The sequence below is a fragment of the Oncorhynchus tshawytscha genome, linkage group LG05, assembly GCF_018296145.1.
Source record: "Oncorhynchus tshawytscha isolate Ot180627B linkage group LG05, Otsh_v2.0, whole genome shotgun sequence".
Taxonomy (NCBI): domain Eukaryota; kingdom Metazoa; phylum Chordata; class Actinopteri; order Salmoniformes; family Salmonidae; genus Oncorhynchus; species Oncorhynchus tshawytscha.
This window is the reverse complement of record NC_056433.1, coordinates 57,998,643-58,022,927: the sequence shown is the minus strand read 5'-3', so window position 1 is coordinate 58,022,927 and position 24,285 is coordinate 57,998,643. Positions and strand designations below refer to the sequence as shown.

At 42.8% G+C, this 24,285-nt stretch overlaps 1 protein-coding gene across 1 annotated transcript in view; it reads right to left on the bottom strand.

The window, feature by feature from the left end:
* The window catches only part of LOC112251572 (ephrin type-B receptor 1-like), a 200,872-nt gene that overhangs the window by 55,282 nt on the left and 121,305 nt on the right, over nucleotides 1-24,285 (bottom strand). The window contains exon 5 of the mRNA XM_042322148.1: nucleotides 11,289-11,624. Within this exon, the coding sequence (XP_042178082.1) occupies nucleotides 11,289-11,624 (336 nt within the window). The remainder of the gene's footprint in view (nucleotides 1-11,288; nucleotides 11,625-24,285) is intronic.

Below are 24,285 nucleotides of genomic sequence, written 5' to 3'. Positions count from 1 at the left end.
TGTTAAACAGAGAGTCTGGGAACATCAAACAAGTGGAGGGAAAGTAACCAAATTTTGGTAATAGAACCAGTTGAAAATATGCGTTGGTACGAATATGACGTCAGTTCGGTTGTCATCTGAGACATTATGACTGATGACAGGACGACCTAAACTGTATCTGGGAAAGTCTACACATTATAGTTATCATATTCACATGGAATTGTTGTGCAATTCAAATGTTTAAATATAAAATTATTGGTGAAAAGAGTCAATGTAATTTTAGCTTCCAAATGAGAGATTTGGGTTTTCAAAGGTTAGAGGTCTGCTCAATCAGTGGCCCGCCCCTGTGAAGAGACATGTGCTGTAAACTATGACACACACCCTTCTCCCTCCACTATATAAGCCCTTGACGAAAATGTAACCTCCTGTTCCGGTTACATTAGGATGACGGTCCGATGTCAGAAGGATTCAGATAATAACTACAGAACGAAGCCAGCCTCAGCGTGAGCTTTGGTTGTGAATGGTATGAACTTTGAACTCTTATTCACTACAGAAGTGATACCTCCTAGCAGTTGAGTTAGCAACAGCAGCTGCAAACGTAGGCTAGGAAAGAACAGACAGAGTATCCCGTCTACCACACAACGACGTTACTATAACGTATGCAATTTACCACCAGAGACATTCTTCCGAGGACAGGAAGATCTGTTGGCCAACACGACCAGCATCTACGATCAACCTACCGAAGCGCAGCTCAGAGTAAATATTTATTGCATTTTCCTTTTCCAAATGGGCGGTAATTTAGAATGCATAAGATTCTGTATTTACGATAGAGTAGTTGCTGACGGCCCGATAGAGACATAGCTTCTCCCTTTGTTCTTCAGTCTTCCCGCTCTTTCACTCAAACCCAGCTCCCTTTTCTTTGTGTAACCAGCTGTCATAACTGTTCCGTATGCTAGGGACGTTTTCCTTTATGACTTAATTTGTAATCAAGGTATGATTCATTCTGTGTATATGTAATTCTGTGTGATTAGTTAGGAATTTAGTAAATAAATAATTAAACCCAATTTTGTATTGCTGATTCAACTTGTTAGCCAAGAATTTACAACTTTCAAACAAGACTGAAATAAGGTGACGATTAATATTGACTTCTCTTGATGTCAAATATTACTAGGTTTTTAAGAGTTTATTCGGAAGATAACAGCTCTATAAATATTATTCCATGGTGCCCTGACTTTCTAGTTAATTACATTTACATGATTAGCTCAATCAGGTAATATTAATTACAGAGAAAGGATTTTATAGAATAGCATGTCATATCACTTAATCCGGCATAGCCAAAGACACGGCAAGAGCTATGACAAATTTCCGGCTTGGGAATTCAATAGTCTGTCTGATGGATCCAAATACTCTCAAAGTGCCCACTGATGGAACAAAGAACCAAGTATCTCTCTACAAATTGACACGGTTTACTGGTCTTTATGAGAGGCTCCAGTTAACATGGATCCCTTTATGTGGACTAATGCAACTTCTGGCCAGACATTTCCTACTACCCATGGAACAGTAGACATGTTTTACATGTGTGTGTAAGAACCATTCCCCTGAGCACACACTGTCATGGGCTGGAGAGAAGCCTCCACTGGGCTCCAGTGCCTGCCACACCACCCCCATGCCAGCATGAGAAGAGTTTGGGGTTTGAGTGTGGAGCCCCAGAGTCTTGCCAGAGTAGAGGGTTTGGTACTGTTCTCTGTGAGCTTCCATCATCCGCTAGTGTCAGTTACTCTACCACAGTTTCGAAAGAGTACGCAGACCTTGGAGTGTACATGTTAATATGTTGCCCACATTAGCTGATTTATTTCATGCCATTCAATCTGCACCTCTGTTTTAATTAATTGAATTCATGGCTCCCACTGACCCATTCTCCTAAAGACTTGCTCAGACTACAGTTGAGAATGCATAAACCGTTAAAGGCAATGGTAAAAGAATATGTAATATAATCTTTTACATTTAACTGAATGGTTCTAATAAGTAAGCTGGTCTTTGGTTGGTGGTAAATCGGGTATGCATGAGAACACACCACTGTGTCTGAGAGGAGAGGAGTTACAGAGCGGTGCATCAATCAGGGTTCCTGTCAGCTCTGTCACTCCAGCCTGAATAAGGTCTAATGGCCCCTTCACTGAACCACAACTAACTCTCTCCTCAACAGAGATTTCCTTTACTCTGAACTTGTGAGGGGGCACTATTTGAACCAACCTCCCATCCCCTGTGACTCCATTAAAAGGACAGTGGTGTACACTTACACCATATAGCCCAGGGGTCTTCCAACCTTTTCTTGCCCCCTCCCAGGCAAACCGGTGACCCAGGGACCCCCATCAAAAATCCACGTCTTGTCTTATCAAGTATTTTATTTTTTTGCTGACCCCCAGCAGTAGTGCTAGGGGTCCACAGACCCCCGGTTTAATAACGCTGATCTAGCCAACTCATTCAGCTAGAATCCTTAATTGAAACAGTAACAAAGTGTTCACCCAGCGGTCCCTCCCGCTGTTTCGCTAAAAAGCTAAGGGATGGGGCTGGAGAAAGGCTATACAGTGTTTGTTTACACTTAAGATATTTACACTTTGTAGTAAAACAAGCTTATATTTTCAGTTCTGATTGGGTATGGCAGTTGAACTAAGCTCATGAGGCATTTATAAGTTATATTCTTCAAGAATCAATGGGTTTATATCATAAATATTTACATCCAAAAATGGATGTAGCAACGAAGGATTCTAGCTTTAAGGTAACTAGCTAAAAATCCCATCTCCCTCCATTGCCTCTCAACTCCTTCTTTTATTCTAAACATGACAGATTTTTCCCTACAGAGCCATGACATAAACTCCTTCTCAGGGACAGCTGAAATGGCCCAATTACCTGGCAACAACACAATGGCTCTGACCACTTTTCTGAAGTGAAATTAAAAGCTACTTACGCATTACCACTGCAGCCGTTTTTACAAAAGACAATGGCATTGGCTATTTGGTGTATCTATTTATTTCTTTATTAATCTATATCCATCTGTCAAGTCGAGCACTTACCTTGTCAAGCAAGATGATGGGGTCTATTAATTCTACTAGGTAATAAAGGCCATTTGCATTCTCATTTCCCCCGCTTTCCTCTAATGTGAAGCTATCAAACGAGAACGTTCCATTTTGGCCAGGCATTAAATCTGTCTACTTGAATATTGTTTCTACAAGCCAATGTTCAGAAAGTATTCATTCCCCTTAAGATATTGTACATTGTGTTGTGTTACAGCCTGAATTCAAAATGGATAAATAGATTTTCTTTCTCACCAATCCACACATAATACCCCATAATGACAAAGTGAAAACATGTTTGACATTTTTGCTCATTTATTGAAAATGAAATATCTAATTTACATAAGTATTCACACCCCTGAGTCAATAGAATCACATTTGGCAGCGATTACATCTGTGAGTCTCTCAGAGCTTTTCACACCTGGATACTACAATGTTGGCACATTATTCTTTAAAAGATTCTGTTAGTTGGTTGTTGACCATTGTAGGACAGCCATTTTCAAGTTTTTACATATATTTTCAAGATGATTTAAGTCAAAACTGTAACTAGGCCACTCAGGAATATTCTATGTTGTCTTGGTAAGCAACTTGTATATATTTGACCTTGCATTTTAGGTTTTCTCCTGCTGAAAGGTGAATTTCTCTGCCAGTGTCTGGTGGAAAGCAAACTGAACCAGGGTTTACTCTAGGCTTCTGCCTGTACTTAGCTCTGTTCTGTTTAGTTTTATCCTAAATAACTCTCTAGTACTTGCCGATGACAAGCAGCCACCACCATGCTTGAAAATATGAAGAGTGGTACTCAGTGATATGTTGTGTTGGATTTGCCCCAAACATAACGCTTTGCTTTCAGGACATAGAGTTCATTTCTTTGCCACATTTTTTGCAGTTTTACTTTCGTGCCTTATTGCAAACAAGATGCATGTTTTGGAATATTTTTATTCTGTACAAGCTTCCTTCTTTTACAGGTTCCTGACCAATTATGCTATTTTGTGTGTTTTTGGGGAGCTTTCTTTTTTTATTTTTTTGTACATAATGTTTCTTATGACCGAAAAGAGCTTCAGGACATCAGAACAGCGATTACTTACCTTGAACTGGACAAGTATTTCTTCTTTAATGTGTTGGACGCAAAGGATATACAGTACTGCTCCTCCCGGACCAGGTCCAATACCCCGTCATTCGTATGAAGAGGAGACGTCGTTACAGAGGTCGAAGATCCAGATGCATGGTGAGACTGCATCAGCAAGTGGATAGTCCGCCTTTACCCTCCGTTCTACTGGCAAACGTGCAATCACTGGAGAATAAACTGGATGAGCTCCATTCAAGACTATCCTATCAACGGGACATTAAAAACTGTAATTTCCTATATTTCATTGAGTAGTGGCAGAACAAGGACATGGATAATATACAGTTAGCTGGGTTTTCCATGCATCGGCAAGAAATAACAGCAGCCTCCAGTAAGATCAGGGGGGTGGTGTATGTTTCTTTGTCAACAACAGCTGGTGAACAATCTCTAATATTAAAGAAGTCTTGAGGTTTTGTTCGCCTGAGATAGAGTACCTCAAGATAAGCTGTAGACCACACTATTTATCAAGAGCGTTTTCATCTATATTCTCCGTAGATGTCTATTTACCACCACAAATCGTTCCTGGCACTAAGGCCGCACCCAACGAGCTGTATAAGGCCATAAGTTAACAAGAAAATGCACATCCAGAGGCGGCACTCCTAGTGGCCAGGGACTTGAATGCAGGAAAACTGAAATCTGTTTTAACTCATTTTTACCAGCATGTCACATGTGCAACTAGAGGGGGAAAAAACTATAGATCACCTTTACTCCACACACAGCGTCGCATACAAAGGCCTCCATTTGGCAAATCTGACCATAACTATATCGTCCTGATTCCTGCTTACAAGCAAAAACTCAAACAGGTAGTACCAGTGATGCACTCAATGCAGAAGTGGTCCGATGAAGTGAATCCTAAACTACAGGACTGCTTCACTAGCACACACTGGAATATGTTCCGGTACTCAGCTGATGGCATTGAGGAGAATATCAGTCACCGGCTTCATTAATAAGTGCCTCTACGACGTCGTACCCACAGTGATCGTACATACATATCCCAACCAGAATCCGGACACTAATAAGAAATCCAGCTTCGCACTCTGACAAAGCATCAAACAGGCAAAGCATCAATACAGGACTAAAATCGAATCCTACTACAACGACTGTGATGCTTCTTGGATGTGGCAGGGCTTGCAAACTATCATGGATTACAAAGGGAAATCCAGCCGTGAGCTGCCCAGTAACGTGAGCATACCAGACAAGCTAAATGCAGTCTATGCTCGCTTCGAGGCAAGCAACACTGAACCATGCATGAGAGCACTAGCTGTTCCGGACGACTGTGTGTTCACGCTCTCCGTAGCCGATGTGAGTAAGACCTTTAAACAGGTTAACATTCACAAGGCCACAGGGCCAGATGGATTACCAGGATGTGTACACAGGGCATGCTCTAACCAGCTGGCAAGTGTCTTTACTGACATTTTCAACTTCTCCCTGACCCAGTCTGTTATACCTACAGTTGAAGTCGGAAGTTCACATACACCTTAGCCAAATAAATTCAAACTAGTTTTTCACAATTCCTGACATTTAATCCTAGTAAAAATTCCCTGTCTTAGGTCAGTTAGGAGCACCACTATATTTTAAGAATGTGAAATGTCAGAATAATAGTAGAGAGAATGATTTATTTCAGCTTTTATTTCTTTCATCACATTCCCAGTGGGTCTGAAGTTTACATACACTCAATTAGTATTTGGTAGCATAGCCTATACATTGTTTAACTTGGGTCAAACGTTTCAGGTAGCCTTCCACAAGCTTCCCACAATAAGTTGGGTGAATTTCGGCCCATTCCTCCTGACAGAGCTGGTGTAACTGAGTCAGGTTTGTAGGCCTCATTGCTCGCACACACTTTTTCAGTTCTGACCACAAATGTTCTATAGGATTGAGGTCAGGGCTTTGTGATGGCCACTCCAATACCTTGACTTTGTTGTCCTTAAGCCATTTTGCCACAACTTTGGAAGTATGTTTGGGGTCATTGTCCATTTGGAAGACCCATTTGTGACCAAGCTTTAACTTCTTGGCTGATGTTTTAAGATGTTGCTTCAATATATCCACATAATTTTTTTGCCTTATGATGCCATCTAGTTTGTGAAATGCCTCAGTCCCTCCTGCAGCATAGCACCTCGACAACATGATGCTGCCACCCCCGTGCTTCACGGTTGGGATGGTGTTCTTCGGCTTGCAAGCATCCCCCTTTTTCCTCCAAACATAATGATGGTCATTATGGCAAAATAGTTCTATTTTTGTTTCATCAGACCAGAAGACATTTCTCCAAAAAGTACGATCTTTGTCCCCATGTGCAGTTGCAAACCATAGTCTGGCTTTTTTATGGAGGTTTTGGAGCAGTGGCTTCTTCCTTGCTGAGTAGCCTTTCAGGTTATGTCAAAATATAACTCATTTTACTGTGGATATAGATACTGTTGTACCCGTTACCTCCAGCATCTTCACAAGGTCCTTTGCTGTTGTTCTGGAATTGATTTGCACTTTTTGCACCAAAGTACGTTCATCTCTAGGAGCGGTATGGCGGCTGCATGGTCCCATGGTGTTTATACTTGCGTACCATTGTTTGTACAGATGAACGTGGTACCTTCAGGCATTTGGAAATTGCTCCCAAGGATGAACCAGACTTGTGGAGGTCTACAATTTTTTTCTGAGGTCTTGGCTGATTTCTTTTGATTTTCCCATGATGTCAAGCAAAGAAGTACTGAGTTTGAAGGTAGGCCTTGAAATACATCCACAGGTACACCGCCAATTAACTCAAATTATGTCAATTAGCCTATCAGAAGCTTCTAAAGCTATGACATTATTTTCTGGAAGTTTCCAAACTGTTTAAAGGCACAGTCAACTTAGTGTATCTAATGTCCTGACACACTGGAATTGTGATACGGTGAGTTATAAGTGAAATAATCTGTCTGTAAACAATTGTTGGAAAAATGACTTGTGTCATGACAAAGTAGATATCATAACCGACTTGCCAAAACTATAGTTTGTTAACAAGACATTTGTTGAGTGGTTGAAAAACAAGTTTTAATGTTTCCAACCTAATTGTATGTAAACTTCTGACTTCAACTGTATATGTTTCAAGCAGACCACCATAGTCCCTGTGCTCAACGCCAAGGTAGCCTGCCTAAATGACTATCGCCCTGCAGCACTCATGTCTGTAGCCATTAAATGCTTTGAAAGGCTGGTCATGTCTCACATCAACACCATCATCCCAGAATCCCTGGACCCATTCCAAATCACATTCCGCACCAACAGATCCACAGGTGTCACAATCTCTATTGCCCTCCACACTGCCCTTTCCTACCTGGACAAAAGGAACACCTACGTGAAAATTCTGTTCATTGACTACAGCTCAGCATTCAACACCCTAGTGCCCTCCAAGCTCATCACTAAGCTGAGGGTCCTTGGACTGAACACCTCCCTCTGCAACTGGATCTTGGACTTCCTTACAGGCTGCCCCCAGGTGGTGAGTGTAGGCAACAACACATCCGCCATGCTGACCCTCCTGTACTCCCTGTTCACAGATGACTGCGTGGACACACATGACTCCAACTCCATTAAGTTTTCCGACGACACGAAGGTGGTATGCCTGATCACAAATTATGAGACCACCTATAGAGAGACCTGACCTCAATGTGAGCAAGACAAAGGAGCTGATTGTGGACTACAGGAAAATGCGGGCCAAGCATGCCCCCATTGACATCTACAGGGCTGTAGTGGAGCGGGTTGAGAACTTGAAGTTCCTTGGTGTCCACATCACGAAGGACCTCCAATGATCCAAACACACCAAGACAGTCATGAAGAGGTCACGAAAATGCCTATTCCCCCTCAGGAGGCTGAAAAGATTTGGTATGAGACCTCAGATCCTCAAAAGGTTCTACAGCTGCACTGTTGAAAGCATTCTGACTGGTTGCATCACCGCTTGGTATGGCAACTGCTCGGCATCCGACTGCTCTTCATCCGACCCCAAGGCGCTACAGAGGGCTTCCTGCCATCCAGGACCTCTATGCCAGGTGGTGTCAGAGGAAGGCCCTAAACAATATCAAAGACTAGAGCCACTCAAGTCAGACTGTTCTCTCAGCTACCGTACAGCAAGTGTAACTGGAGCGCCAAGTCTGGGACCAAAAGGCTCCTTAACAGCTTCTACCCCAAAGCCGTAAGACTGCTGAACACTTTATCAAATGGCTACCTGGACTATTTGCATTGACTAATACAATTTGATTTGAATTAACTTCACCATAACAAAGGGGTTGAATACTTATTGGCTCAAGACATTTCAGCTTTTCATTTTTAATTAATTTGTAAAAATGTCTAAAAACATAATTCCCCCATGACATTATGGGGTATTGTGTTTAGGCCAGTGACAAGATATCTCAATTTAATCCACTTTAAATTCAGGCAGTTACACAACAAAATGTGGAAATGGTCAAGGGGTATGAATACTTTCTGAAGGCACTGTAGACTCCAGGTGTTCTCTGTAGCCTGTTGTTTGGTTGAACACATGGTTATAATTGAATGCAACTGAACACGGTGTTAGCTCAGTAACCATAGTTCCATTTAATTGAAAGTAATATAGCAGTGTAAGATACAATCTTGATGTTCCTCCAAGAACATTCATAGTGGAGCACTGAAGAGAGTCATGATTATAATCCTTTTCAAGAAGACATTTTCAAGTCTTCCTAACAATGAGTCCTATGCCTGGAGGGAGAGGTGTCGTTGGCTGGCCTGGTGTTACCCATGGTTATACCGTATGACAGGACCACTGAGTACTAGAATGGCTTACCAATGAAACAATGTCTCCTTCATGTTGTCATGACATTGGCCTGGGGGATAGGTTTATGACAGTCATAAATACCTCTTCCCCCCTTTTTCCTCTCTCTACCCTACTGGGGTTACATTTGCAAAACCCTTGGTTAACATAGAGATTCGAGGAACATCAGAAGGTGGGGGGAAATTAACTATATTCTGGTAATCCGAACAATTGAACATATGCAGTGGTACTTAATGAATATGATGCCAGTTCGGTTGTCATCTGAGACATTCTCATCAATGATAAGATGACATAAACTCTACAGTGGAAAGTCTACACATCAGAGTTATCGGATTCACATGGAATTGTTGTTCAATTTAAATGTTTGAATATGAAATTATTTGTGATGGGATGAAATGTGATTTTAGCTTCTAAAATGTGAGATGTGGGTTTTTATAAGATAGGGCTGCTCACTCAGTGGCCCGCCCACGTGAAGAGACAGAGGTTGTAAACTATGAAACACACCTCTTTTCTCCCTTCCTATATAAAGCCTTGATGATAACATAACTTCCTGTTCCGATGATGTGAGGACGACGGTCCTATGTCAGAATGGTTCAGATAATAACTACAGAACGAAGCCAACATCAGCGTGAGCTTTGGTTGCGAATGGTATGAACTTTGACCTCTTATTCACTACAGAAGTGATACCTCCTAGCCGTTGAGTTAGCAACTGCAGCTGCAAACGCAAGTTAGGAAGGAACAGACAGAGTATCCCGTCTATCACACAACGACGTTACTACAACTTATCCAATTGACCACCAGAAACATTCTTCAAAGGACAGAGGACTCCGTTTGGCAACACGGTCTTCCATCTACCACCAACCTACTGAAGCGCAGCTCAGAGTAAATATTTATTGCATTTTCCTTTTCAAAATGGGCGGTAATTTAGAATGCATAAGACACTGTATTTACGATAGCACAGCTTTTTCCCTTTGTTCCTCAGTCTCCCGCTCTTTCACTCAACCCAGCCCCTTTTCCTTTGTGTAACAAGCTGTCATATCTGTTCCGCCCGCTAGGGACATTTTCTTTTATGACGTAATTTGTTATCAAGTTATGATTAATTGTGTGTATGTGTAATTCTGTGTGATTAGTTAGGTATTTAGTAAATAAATAATGAAACCCAATTTTGTATTGCTGATTCAACTTGTTACCCAGGGTTTGTGCAGATAAAAGAATTTACAACTTTCAGATGAGACTGAATTGAGGATTGATATTGACTGCTATGGATGTAAAATATTACTAGGTCTTTAAGAGTTTATTCGGAAGATAACAGCTCTATAAATATTATTTTGTGGTGCCCGACTCTCTAGTTAATTACATTTACATGATTAGCTCAATCAGGTAATAGTAATTATGGATAAATGATTTTATAGAATAGCATGTCATATCACCTAATCCGGCATAGCCAAAGACACGACAATGTATTACACCTCATTACACCAACCTACAGAAGTTTGATAGATTCTGAAATGGCTGATTCACACCATATTTAAAAGTGGAAGGACTTATTATGAATTATCAAGTCCATACGATTTTTCAATACCAAAAGAAAGCGATAGAAAGATACATTGTATGACTTACATTGAATTATACCTCCTGAATGGTGTTGTCTGTATTGTGAGAGACATACAAGTAATAAACCAATCTGTGATGCTTGAATATTGAAAACGTTATGAAAAATCCAAAACAGCCGAAGTGAAGTCTTGACAAAAGATCAAAAACCTTGCCTTTGGTTCTAGAATGTTCTAGAATGTCTCCGGTTTAAAAAACAAGAAATGCCAGTAGCGCTGATGTGTTGTTGTGCAATAGCATTCATCATTTAGACGATAAATATAAGCCTTAAGGCATTGATTTCCAGAACAAAACTCTATAATGGATGCCAGGGGAGGCTGTTCAATAGAAACTCACCTAACAGCAACAGGTGAAACAGTTTCACTTATTGACAAATAGGAACCTGAAAAAAAATCACAAGAATGTAACCTTGGGATTTAATTGCTGCCGATCAATAGCAATGTACAGGACTGTGTTGAGTCTGTTGACTCATTCTGTTGATGAGTGAGGAAGGCTTTCAGTCAAGAATACAAGACGGCTATCAATAGCATCCATCTTATTAAAGGACAGAGAAAATCGATTGTATACAGTATAGGGCTAAAGCTTGACTGTAGACCATTAGACTGCCCCAGACCTTTTTGTTGCAGTTACCTTGAAACGTGTACCACTGAAATGTACTTGTTGTGAATGCCTGTACATTAACATGTATTTTAAAGCATGGTGTGAGACACAAAGCATGGTGCTGTACATTGCCACTGACCAGCCTGGTTGGTAGTGATGTTGATGGACACGTGCTGGGCAGGGTAGGGGCTCTTGTTGGTGACTCCATTGATAGCGTGTATCTCAAAGGCGTAGGGGGTGTGGGCCCACAGGTTACTGATGAACACCCTGGTCTCAGTCAGGCCCTGCTGTCTGGGCACATACTCCACGTTGTCATCACAGTGGGAGCACAACGGCCGATCCGCACGGCACTTCCTGCACACAATGTTGTAGGTGACGTCATCGCGGGCACCAGTCTCCCTAGGCGGGTGCCACTCCAGGATCACCGAGGTCTCGTTGACGATGGAGATGACATTCCTGGGACCAGAGGGGACACCTTTAAAAGGACAGGGAATGCAATGCAGACATTAATATACTGAACAATATGTAGCACTGTTTCCACAACCTGCAAAAACTGTAATATGACACTGCAACAAGACAATGCACTCTGATGTGAAAGAGATATTAGGATCAACCATAGTGATCAACAAAAATTATAATTCAGATGTAAATGTTTAGGATGATTCCTCATGAAAAAATAACAAAATATAACAACAAAAAATACCATTAAGGGCCCTTTGGAGTCTTAAAGGAAGCCTGGGTAAGGCCAAAATGTCACAAATATTCCAACTTCAATTAATTATTTCTCAATTATGCTTTAAGGTACAAATGTCAAATGCATGGCAACAATCCTTCCTCAAAATGACCATTCTATGGATTAAATGTCTTGAATATCTAGTTTTGTGAGGAATCACCTTATAGCACTGATGCCACCTACTCATTTCAGTTCCACTTGCTCATTTCAGTCCCACCTGCTCATTTCAGTCCCACCTGCTCATTTCAATCACAAGATGTACACACACACACATACATAATGTAACTCCCCCTGTTTTACTAGTCATCTGTAATGTGGGCAAATACATCATGTGCATTACATTTAGTCAGAGATACAGTATGTAGTATGTATCTATGTATGGCTCTGTATTTAGCTGAAATGATTCCCTACTGATGGTTATTACACATCATGCAGCTGCCATTTAGCCCATGTGTTTTTGATGTGCACGTGTTGCAACAATACCATTAACATGACAGAGCAAATCATGGGAGCAGAAATTACACCACTCAATCACCCCCTTCAACCAACCTCATACACAATCTCATCCTGCTCACCCACATTCACACATACTGGTCTCTATCTCTCCTCCACTAAAATAGTTTTCCCTACATTTACCTTTCATCTGGCACTAGGATCCCTTCCAGGGAATTTTGGTTTTGTTGTGCACCGTTTCCATCTCTGTGTTTGAGTCAATATTTTGTGACGATAATAGATTTTATCTGAGTTTTTTGCCATTCGTGTTTCTATGCACATATTTCCCTATAGTGGCTGTATACTTCTCAAAACTTGTACTCACAAAGGCCCAACAATCACTGTGGTGCTCCAATCTTCAGAAGTGATTTGACCATTCGACCAGTGAATCAAGAGGTGACAGATGATTGGGTTGGTTGACCAATTTAACATATGCCTTTCTGGTAGCAGTTTCCCACGGGGCGGCAGGTAGCCTAGTGGTTAGAGCGTTGGACTAGTAACTGAAGGGCTGCAAGATTGAATCCCCGAGCTGACAAGGTAAAAATCTGTTGTTCTGCCTCTGAACAAGGCAGGTAGTCCACTGTTCCTAAGCCATAATTGTAAATAAGAATTTATTCTTAACTGACTTGCCTAATTAAAAAAAAAAAAAAAATGTACTGTACACACAGGGGTCTGACCATGCCTTTAGCAGCCTGAGCTTTCTCCCCTCTACTTTTCCTCTCCCTAAGTCACTGCTGTGATCGGATTGGTCAATATTACGGCTTTTATATTAGTCTCTCTTTCTGATCCACCTCCTCACACTCTCTCTCTCTCGCTGTGAGGGGCAAAACCAGCAGTGTGAGTCTGAGGACTCCTCCAGTAGCCTAATTGTCAGCTGCTGGGGAGAAGAGTGGTCGGGCTCTACACAGCAACTCTACAGTAGCCAGCAGTAGACTAGCCAAGGGAGGGAAGACGAGCAAGATTCAGGAGATCTTGTACACAACAACAGTTGTTGTGTACAACAATCACAACAATCACAGTGAACCAGAGCCACATGTAGAGATCTCTTGTGAACACTGCAATGTATGAGCATACTGTTTGTTCAAACATGTAATTATGTAGATGTGGAAGTATCTTGATAAGACTGTAAGTAGGTGTTGATGGCCATGTGTGGCCTTCTCTAATTTGAGACTCTTTTAGCTGGGATGACTCGGTTCACACAACACAGGGTCACTGGTCCTTTGTCAAAAGCCTGTCTGTGCTTAATAGGGCCCAATGTCTTTGACCTGCTTCTCAGCTTTGACAAAAAACTATGGAGGGGTTGAGAAGACTGATGTGATCACCACTTAACAGCTAATTTTACCTGCCATTATGGCCACTCTCTCCTTCCCTCTTTCATTTGTTAGAGGATCTAATTTGTCCACAGCGTTAGTTACCATTCTCTGCCTCTCTACCCCATTGTCCATCAGCTGCAGGAGTAAAGGTTGATTTGGCTCAGTGGTACAGGGCCGCCATACACCAAGCTGAGTTATCGACACCCAGACCCACAGACTGGTCTGTAGATCCATGCTAATGACATTTACATTTTAGTAATTTAGCAGACACTCTAATGAACTTGAGAGTAATTGAAACTGCACCTTGTCCCCCTGCCCTCAGGCACGCGACAGGGGGGTAATCGTTTTGCCATTGGCTAGCCTTTGATGGATAACCAGCCTTCTGCACAAAACTAGCAGGAGGCCTCAGAGTGAAAGAGCCAAAGGGTTAGCTAACATTCTGTAGCTAACATGCAATTAAAAGTGTATAATTAACTTTTTTCTCCTCAATACATATTTACATACTGTAACTTAGTTACAATAACAGTTCACATATGGAGAAACCATAATTCAGTCCATACAAGAAGTCTCCGTAGGTTCATCAAAAGCCTAAAAAGTTTGCATTCATAAGTAAAAAATATATAATCTTGTGCATTGACTGTCCAAACTATTCTGCAGAAACTAGATAGGCCCCTCACATGAAAGACAATCCTAGCAAGACCAAGAGCTAAAGGATAAACCCAACAGCACACCAAGACTCCATCTGAAAGTCTGTCGGCACGCGACTCCACACGCTAACAATCACACCTCAGTTTACACAGCTAGGCCTCACATCCACATCCAGGATCACTTCTTCCTTGGCCAGACCAGTTCTTTTTCTCTCCTTCTACACTTTTGCCACTCTGGAATGTGCCCAGAGGGAAATAACAGGCCAGACTGTGATCTGTACCAGGCATTCCTGACACCCTGTGGAGAGGCCCATGACAAAACTGCCCTTTAGTGTTCAAAAAAGGGAATTACATGATTCAATTAAAAGTTATTTCACAGGGACATTTGTTTAAGTTTTATTATAGTATCTACAGGTAACTGCCAAAATGAAAGGAAACAACAAGATAATGTGTCTTAATAGGGCAATGGGCCACGAACCAGAACAGATTCAATGCACCTTGGCATAGATTCTACAAGTGTCTGGAACTCAATTGGAGGGACGCGACAGCATTCTTCCACAAGAAATTCCATAATTTGGTGTTTTGTTGATTGTGGTGGAAAATGCCATCTCAGGCACCAATCCAGAATCTCCAATAAGTTTCCAATTGGGTTGAGATATGGTGGCATATGGTTAACATAGTTTTCATGCTCATCAAACTATTCAGTGACCACTCGTGCCCTGCGGATTGGGGGCATTGTCAACCTATGGGAGCATAGCAATGATAGCCAAAATAATGGCCATTTTTATACATGACCCTGAGCATGATGGGATGTTAATTGCTTACTTAATTCCGGAAAGACACCTGTGTGGAAGCACCTGCTTTCAATATACTTTGTATCCCTCATTTACTCAAGTGTTTCCATTATTCTGGCAGTTACTTGCAGCTAGTAATTCCGGTAGTATACCATTAGTGTTGGCCCTTGAATTTAAACAGGAGTCTGTGACTTGACATCCTAACAAAGAACAGCCAAAGGAGGTTTTAATGGGTATGTCTCAGAGACAAATTGGTTTTTGCATGTCAATCTATTCTAGACTACAGTACTCAGTGCTTCTGCCATGTGCTATATCAATACCCAAGGGGCACAGCAGTCTGAAACTGTCTGCTCTAAAGATGCCAAGGCGGCTTTAACATTCAACCATGCCTTTCAAGGAAAAACCCATGAGAGGCCATTTCAATTCCAACCCGAGCAACAGCTTATTTTTATGTTTTCATGACGACATTTTGTAGCTGTCAATGTCTGCGTGTGAAAGCAAAGGGAAGAGGGTGTGTGTCGGTACGCAACCTGCATATTTCATGAAACCGAGTGATGATTCTGGGTTAGAGATGACCATGTGTAAGGACCGACACTGCAGATGAGAAGCAGGAACGAGGAGTCAACATTTTAATATAGCACAAACAGTAAACAGGACAGGAACAATGTCAGCACCGGGTAACATAACGACACACAAACATTAATACAGCAGCGGGGAACATAACGACACACGAACATTAATACAGCACCGGGTAACATAACGACACACGAACATTAATACAGCACCGGGTAACATAACGACACACGAACATTAATACAGCACCGGGTAACATAACGACACACAAACATTAATACAGCAGCGGGGAACAGAGCTGGGGAACTGACAAATATAGGAGAGGTAATAAAACAGGTGATTGAGTCCAGGTGAGTCCAATAATTCGCTGATGCGCGTGACGAGGGAAGCAGGTGTGCAATATGATGGTGGCAGGAGTGCGCAGTGCTGGGCAGCCTGGCACCCAAAGAGCGCCAGGGAGAGAGAGCGGGAACCGGCGTGACAGTACTTGCCCCTCTAGGGGCACCACCTGGCATCCCACCTGGACGAGCCTGACGGGCCGGCCGAAGCATGGGTGCTGGACCAGCCGGCTGGGGTGTAGGAGCCTGGCGAACAGGCTGAGGCGTGGGAGCCTGGCGAACCGGCTGAGGCGTGGTAGCCTGACGATCTGGTTGAGGTGTGACAGTCTGACGATCCCATTGGGACGTGGGAGCCTGGTGAGCCAGCTGAGGCGTAAAAACCTGACGATCCGGCTGAGGCCTAACGTGGGATGGGAGCCTGCCGAGCCAACCAGGGAAACAAAACCTCGAGCCAACTAGGGCATGGAAGCCCCCGGACCCGACGTCACCACCAACTGAAAAGCCAGCAGTGCCCGATGCTTCATTTGAAGGCTGCTACATTCTGTAAGAACCGACGCTGGAGATGAGAAACAGGTATGGGGAGTCAACATTTAATTTGGAACCGACATAGAACAGGAACGACAATTAATACCGCATCCGTGGATCGCTGGGGAACAGACAAATATAGGGGAGGTAATAATCAAATCAAATCAAAGTTTATTTGTCACGTGCGCCGAATACAACAGGTGTAGACCTTACAGGGAAATGCTTGCTTACAGGCTCTAACCAATAGTGCAAAACAGGTATTTGGTGAACAATAGGTAGGTAAAGAAATAAAACAGTAAAAAGACAGGCTATATACAGTAGCGAGGCTATATACAGACACCGGTTAGTCAGGCTGATTGAGGTAGTTTGTACATGTAGATATGGTTAAAGAGACTAAAACAGGTGATTGAGTCCAATAATTCGCTGGTGCACGTGACGAGGGAAGCAGATGTGTGTAATGACGGTGGCTGGAGTGCGCAGTGCTGGGCAGCCTGGCACCCATAGCACCAGGGAGAGAGAGCGGGAGCAGGTGTGACACCATGTCCCTGTTTTTACATACAGTGGGGAGAACAAATATTTGATACACTGCTGATTTTGCAGGTTTCCCTACTTACAAAGCATGTAGAGGTCTGTAATTTTTTTATCATAGGTACACTTTAACTGTGAGAGACGGAATCTAAAAGAAAAATCCAGAAAATCACATTGTATGATTTTTAAGTAATTAATTTGCATTTTATTGCATGACATAAGTATTTGATAGAGAAAACATTGTTTGCAATTACAGAGATCAAACGTTTCCGTACACTCGTCCATACAGATCCTTCAGGTTTCGGGGCTGTCGCTGGGCAATACAGACTTTCAGCTCCCTCCAAAGATTTTCTATTGGGTTCAGGTCTGGAGACTGGCTAGGCCACTCCAGGACCTTGAGATGCTTCCCACGGAGCCACTCCTTAGTTGCCTGGCTGTGTGTTTCGGGTCGTTGTCATGCTGGAAGACCCAGCCACGACCCATCTTCAATGCTCTTACTGAGGGAAGGAGGTTGTTGGCCAAGATCTCGTGACACATGGCCCCATCCATCCTCCCCTCAATACGGTGCAGTCGTCCTGTCCCCTTTGCAGAAAAGCATCCCAAAGAATGATGTTTCCATCTCCATGCTTCACGGTTAGGATGGTGTTCTTGGGGTTGTACTCATCCTTCTTCTTCCAAACACAGCGAGTGGAGTTTAGATCAAAAGGCTCAATTTTTGTCTCATCAGACCACATGACCTTCTCCCATTCCTCCTCTGGATCATCCAGATGGTCATTGGCAAACTTCAGACGGGCCTGGACATCCACTGGCTTGAGCAGGGGGACCTTTCGTGCGCTGCAGGATTTTAATCCATGATGGCGTAGTGTGTTACTAATGGTTCACTTTGAGACTGTAGTCCCAGCTCTCTTCAGGTCATTGACCAGGTCCTGCTTTGTAGTTCTGGGCTGATCCCTCACCTTCCTCATGATCATTGATGCCCCACAAGGTGAGATCTTGCATGGAGCCCCAGACCGAGGGTGATTGACCGTCATCTTAAACTTCTTCCATTTTCTAATAATTGCGCCAACAGTTGTTGCCTTCTCACCAAGCTGCTTGCCTATTGTCCTGTAGCCCATCCCAGCCTTGTGCAGGTCTACAATTTAGCCCTGATGTACTTACATAGCTCTTTGGTCTTGGCCATTGTGGAGAGGTTGGAGTCTGTTTGATTGAGTGTGTGGACAGGTGTCTTTTATACAGGTAATGAGTTCAAACAGGTGCAGTTAATACAGGTAATGAGTGGAGAACACTTAAAGAAAAACTAACAGCTCTGTGAGAGCCGGAAATCTTATTGGTTGGTAGGTGATCAAATACTTATGTCATGCAATAAAATGCAAATTAATTACTTAATAATCATACAATGTGATTTTCTGGATTTTTGTTTTAGATTCCGTCTCTCACAGTTAAAGTGTACCTATGATCAAAATTACAGACCTCTACATGCTTTGTAAGTAGGAAAACTTGTTCTCCCCACTGTATATGTGTATGTGTGTGTACATATGTGTGCATAATGCGTGTGTGTGTGTGTGTGTGTGTGTGTGTGTGTGTGTGTGAGCACAATGACCACAGACTAAATATGAGGAGTTAATCTCACAGCTACAGACATTAACATGCTTGCCTCTGCGTAAGGCGGAGCTGATATGTGAATGTAGGATGGGTCTCATCACTCCTTTCCCAGGTGGAGTAATAGCTACTGTCTCTATCTGACTCCAGGTAATTAGCATTGATGTTTTGCCAGGTCCACACGCTGTGCAACACTGCTGGCTTGCCGTAAGGGTGCTGCTTCAATTAGAATAATTGAAACATCAACGTTCTCTTCTTCACCAGTATGGCAAGGCCCAGGATAGGGCCGGTTGAAGGCTTCCAGGAGGGGATACATAGGGGTACAGGGAGTTCCAACAGGGAGGTATGGAGGGGGGCCTGATGTTTAATAGGTGTAGTAGTGATAGGTCTTTGAAGGAGCAGGGGGCTCAGCGGTGAGGCTCCATGGTTAAAGTGTAGTGTTGCTCTCCTGCTGACAGAGCGGAGAGCATATCAATCCATCACCCTGCTAATCTGACAGAGGGAGCAGCAGAATACCAGCCCACTCTACACACCTTGGTTTGCCTGATGCCTACTGATACTCCTACACAGCCTAAAAACGACTCTACTGCACAGTCTGTGAGCAGGGGGAAACAGTAGAGACAGTGTGTGTGTGTCCTCACAAGGATATTAAAACAAAGAATTCAGACAAGTGGGGACATTTCGCCGGTTTAGGTTTAGCGTGCGTGTGCGTACATTCTTGTGTGTGTGTGTGTGTGTGTTTGTTTGTGTTTCCGAAATCCCCCTTCATCTGTAAGATAATTTGATGAATAGTAAGTAGAATAAATATGTGAGTTAATAACATGCAAACGGTAACAAGGATGCTTAGATGTACACCCCCTACGAGGCTGGCTTCAAGGGAGCTCTGCTCCATACTGTTTCCTCAGAGATCTGCCTTCCACAACTGTGCAGAGCTTTCAAGTGAACAGTTCTCAATTAAGCACTCAATCAGTGGGGGGGTTAATTATTTAAGCTGATACATCCTGTTCTACATAAACTGTGAGAGGTTAAGGACACGGGTGGGCCATGCATTCAACCATGCATTCATTACATTGATTACAGCTGCAGAATCATATATGAATGCATACTTCACCACTGTTATCATACACTATGCAGCTGTTGTCTCTGTCTGTGTCTTTTGAGGACTTTTAACAGCAAAAGTGGTGAGTGGGAGTAGTTAAAAAGACAGGGTGACGGTTGGTTTCTGAATCAAATTCCAAACAACTACCCTAAAATCTACTCACATTGGCTAAATGTATAAAATGGTATGAAGACTGTTAGTCATTGTAGGGAGGTAAGCGGAGAAACTAATTTACTCTGATATCGTCATCTCTCTCACCTCTTTTCATTTTTAGTCCTTCTCGTTCCATAAAATTGAGAGGAAGACATTTTGTGTGAGTGTGGATGGTTTATGACTTGCTAATGGTTACAGGGACATGGTCCCACGTGGCGGCTGTGGTGGAACAAAGCGTGTTTGAGAGAAAAAGCCTATATGAGGCCTGCAGTCAGGAGCACTGTTCAATTACACCCACAAACAACAGCTGTAAACTAACTAAATGCTTACTTACGGGTCCTTGAAATAGTAATTAAATTGATTGGACATGATTTGGAAAGGCACACACCTGTCTATATAAGGTCCACAGTTGACAGTGCATGTCAGAGCAAAAACCAAGCCATGAGGTCGAAGGAATTGGCCGTAGAGCTCCGAGACACGATGGTATCGAGGCACAGATCTGGGGAAGGGTACCAAAACATTTCTGCAGCATTGAATGTCCCCAATACCAAAGTGGCCTCCATTATTCTTAAATGGAAGAAGTTTGGAACCAGCAAAACTCTTCCTAGAGCTGGCCACCCAGCCAAACTGAGTAATCGGGGGAGAAGGGCTGTGACCAAGAACCCAATGATCACTCTGACAGAGCTCCTCTGTGAAGATGGGAGAACCTTCCAGAAGGACAACCATCTCTGCAACACTCCACCAATCAGGGCTTTATGTTAGAGTGGCCAGACAGAAGCCACTCCTCAGTAAAAGGCACATGACAGTCCGCTTGGACTTTGCCAAAAGGCACATAAAGGACTCTCAGACCATGAGAAACAAGCTTCTCTGGTCTGATGAAACGAAGATTGAACTATTTGGCCTGAATGCCAAGCATTCAGAATGCGTAAGGAGGAAACCTGTCACCATCGCTACGGTGAAGCATGGTGGTGTCAGGATCATTCTGTTGGGATGTTTTTCAGTGGCAGGGACCGGGAGACTAGTCAGGATCGAGGGAAAGATGAACGGAGGAAAGTACAGAGAGATCCTTGATGAAAACCTGCTAACGAGCACTCAGGACCTCAGACTGGTGCGAATGTTCACCTTCCAACAGGATAATCACCCTAAGCACACAGTCAAGACAATGCAGGAGTGGCTTCTGGACAGATGTCTGAATGTCCTTGGGTGGCCCAACCAGAGCCCGGACTTGAACCCGATCTAACATCTCTGGAGAGACCTGAAAATAGCTGAGCAGCAACGCTCCCCATCCAACCGGACAGAGCTTGAGATGATCTGCAGAGAAGAATGGGAGAAACTCCCCAAATGCTGTTGTGCCAAACTTGTAGCATCATACCCTAAAAGACTCGAGGCTGTAATCGTTGCCAAAGGTGCTTCAACAAAGTACTGAGTAAGGGTCTGAATACTTGTGATATTTCAGTTTTGTATGAACAGTACAGGAGGGGACTAAGCACACACCCCTGAGGGGCCCTGTGTTGATGGTCAGCGTTGCGGATGTTGTTGCCTACCCTCACTGCTCTAGAGGAGATCTGCATGGAGGAATGGGCCAAAATACCAGCAACAGTGTGTGAAAACCTTGTGAAGACTTACAGAAAACGTTTGACCTCTGTCATTGCCAACAAAGGGTATTTAACAAAGTATTGAGATAAACTTTTGTTATTGACCAAATACTTATTTTCCACCATAATTTGCAAATAAATTCATAAAAAATCCTACAATGTGATTTTCTGGATTTTTTTTCTAATTTTGTCTGTCATAGTTGAAGTGTACCTATGATGAAAATTACAGGCTTCTCTCATCTTTTTAAGTGGGAGAACTTGCACAATTGGTAGCTGACTAAATGCTTTTTTGCCCCACTGTAGGTATTACAGACCGGGTCGGGGGTGGGTAGAAAATGTCAGTGAAGACACTTGCCAGCTGGTCAGTGTATTCTCTGAGTACATGTCATGGTATTATGTCTGGCCATGCGGGCTTTCGAATGTTAACCTGCTTAAAAAAGTTTTTACTCACAGCTCGTCTGGTAGGCTTGCGTCACTGGGCAGCTCGCGGATGGGTTTCCCTTTGTAATCCGTGATAGTTTGCAAGCCCTGCCACATTTGTGGCGTGTCAGAGCCGGCATAGGATTCAGTCTTAGTCCTGTATTGATACGTTTCTTGTTTGATGGCTCATTGGTGGTCGTAGATGCATTTCTTATAAGGATTAGTGTTATGCTCCTTGAAAGTGGCAGCTCTAGCCTTTAGTTTAGTGCAGATGTTGCCTGTAATACATGGATTCTGGTTAGGGTATATAGGTCCAGTCACTGTGAGGACGAAGTTGTCAATGCACTTGTTAATGAAGCCGGTGACTGATGTGATAAACTACTCAATGTTATTGGATGAATCCTGGAACATATTCCAGAATGTGCTAGCAAAACAGTCCTGTAGCTTAGCATCTGCTTCATCGGACCACTTAAGTATTGAGCGCGTCACTGGTTCTTCCTGTTTGAGTTTTTGCTTGTAAGAAGGAACTAGGAAAGCTGATCTAGAGTTTGGTGGCCTCTAGTTGCACAGGTGTCATGATGGTAAATGGATTTCAGGTCCCCTGCAGTAAAATCACAGACCATGAGAAACACAGCCTCTGAATGTGCACTTTCTTGTTTGCTTTTGGCACTATACAGCTCGTTAAGTTCGGTCTTAGTGCCAGCATCAGATTGCTGTGGTAAAAAGACAGCTATGAAAAATGAAATAGGTGAAAACTCTCTTGATAAATAGTATGGTCTGCAGCTTAACATGAAGTAATCTAACTCAGGCGAGTTCTGCTAAGTTGTCGCACCATCTGTTGTTAACAAAAAAAAACACCCCTCTAGTCTTGACAATGAATAGAAAAACCAGCGAGATGCATATTCATGTCCTCGTTCAGCCACGACTCTGAGAAACATAGGATATGAACTTTTTTCAGGTCACGTTGATAGGATAGTCTCAAACAGAGCTCATCCAGTTTGTTCTCCAGTGACTGCACGTTCGCCAACAGATCCGAGGGCAATGGTGGTGTTCTACCTTCTGTGTAATGTGTAAGCTACAAAACTTGGAAGACAGCTTATACTATTCCAATAAAGAATCAGTAGGCATTGGTACCGTTAACAATCTTTAGTAGAATATATTTTGTTTATTAAAACTGTAACAGATACAGAAAGGAGAAAATGTATGAGAAAAAGTCACTATATACACTACCGTTCAAAAGTTTGGGGTCACTTAGAAATGTCCTTGTTTTTAAAAGAAAAACACGTTTTTTTGTCCATTAAAATTACATCAAATTGATCAGGAATACAGTGTAGACATGGTTGATGTTGTAAATGACTATCGTAGCTGGAAACGGCAGATTTTTATAGGCGTACAGTGGCCCATTATCAGCAAACATCACTCCTGTGTTCCAATTGCACGTTGTGTTAGCTAATCCAAGTTTATAATTTTAAAAGTCTAATTGATCATTACAAAACCCTTTTGCAATTATGTTAGCACCGCTGAAAACTGTTGTCCTGATTAAAGAAGCAATAAAACTGGCCTTCTTTAGACCAGTTGAGTATCTGGAGCATCAGCATTTGTTGGTTCGATGGCTAGAAATGGCTAGAAACAAAGCACTTTCTTCTGAAACTCATCAGTTTATTCTTGTTCTGAGAAATGAAGGCTTTTCCAATAAATTGCCAAGAAACTGAAAATCTCATACAATGCTGTGTACTACTTCCTTCACAGAACTGGGCAAACTGGCGCTAACCAGAATAGAAAGAGGAGTGGGAGGCCCCGGTGCACAACTGAGCAAGAGGACAAGTACAGTTTGAGAAACAGATACCTCACAAGTCCTCAACTGGCAGCTTCATTAAATAGTACCCGCAAAACACCAGTCTCAACGTCAACAGTGAAGAGGCGACTCCGGGATGCTGGCCTTCTAGGCAGAGTTGCAAAGAAAAAGCCATCTCTCAGACTGGCAAATAAAAATAAAATATTAAGATGTGCAAAAGAACACAGACACTGGACAGAGGAACTCTGCCTAGAACAGTGTCTCCTGACCCCTCCTGTCTCAGCCTCCAGTATTTATGCTGCAGTAGTTTGTGTCGGGGGGCTGGGGTCAGTTTGTTATATCTGGAGTACTTCTCCTGTCCTATTCGGTGTCCTGTGTGAATCTAAGTGTGCGTTCTCTAATTCTCTCCTTCTCTCTTTCTTTCACTCTCTCGGAGGACCTGAGCCCTAGGACCATGCCCCAGGACTACCTGACATGATGACTCCTTGCTGTCCCCAGTCCACCTGGCCATGCTGCTGTTCCAGTTTCAACT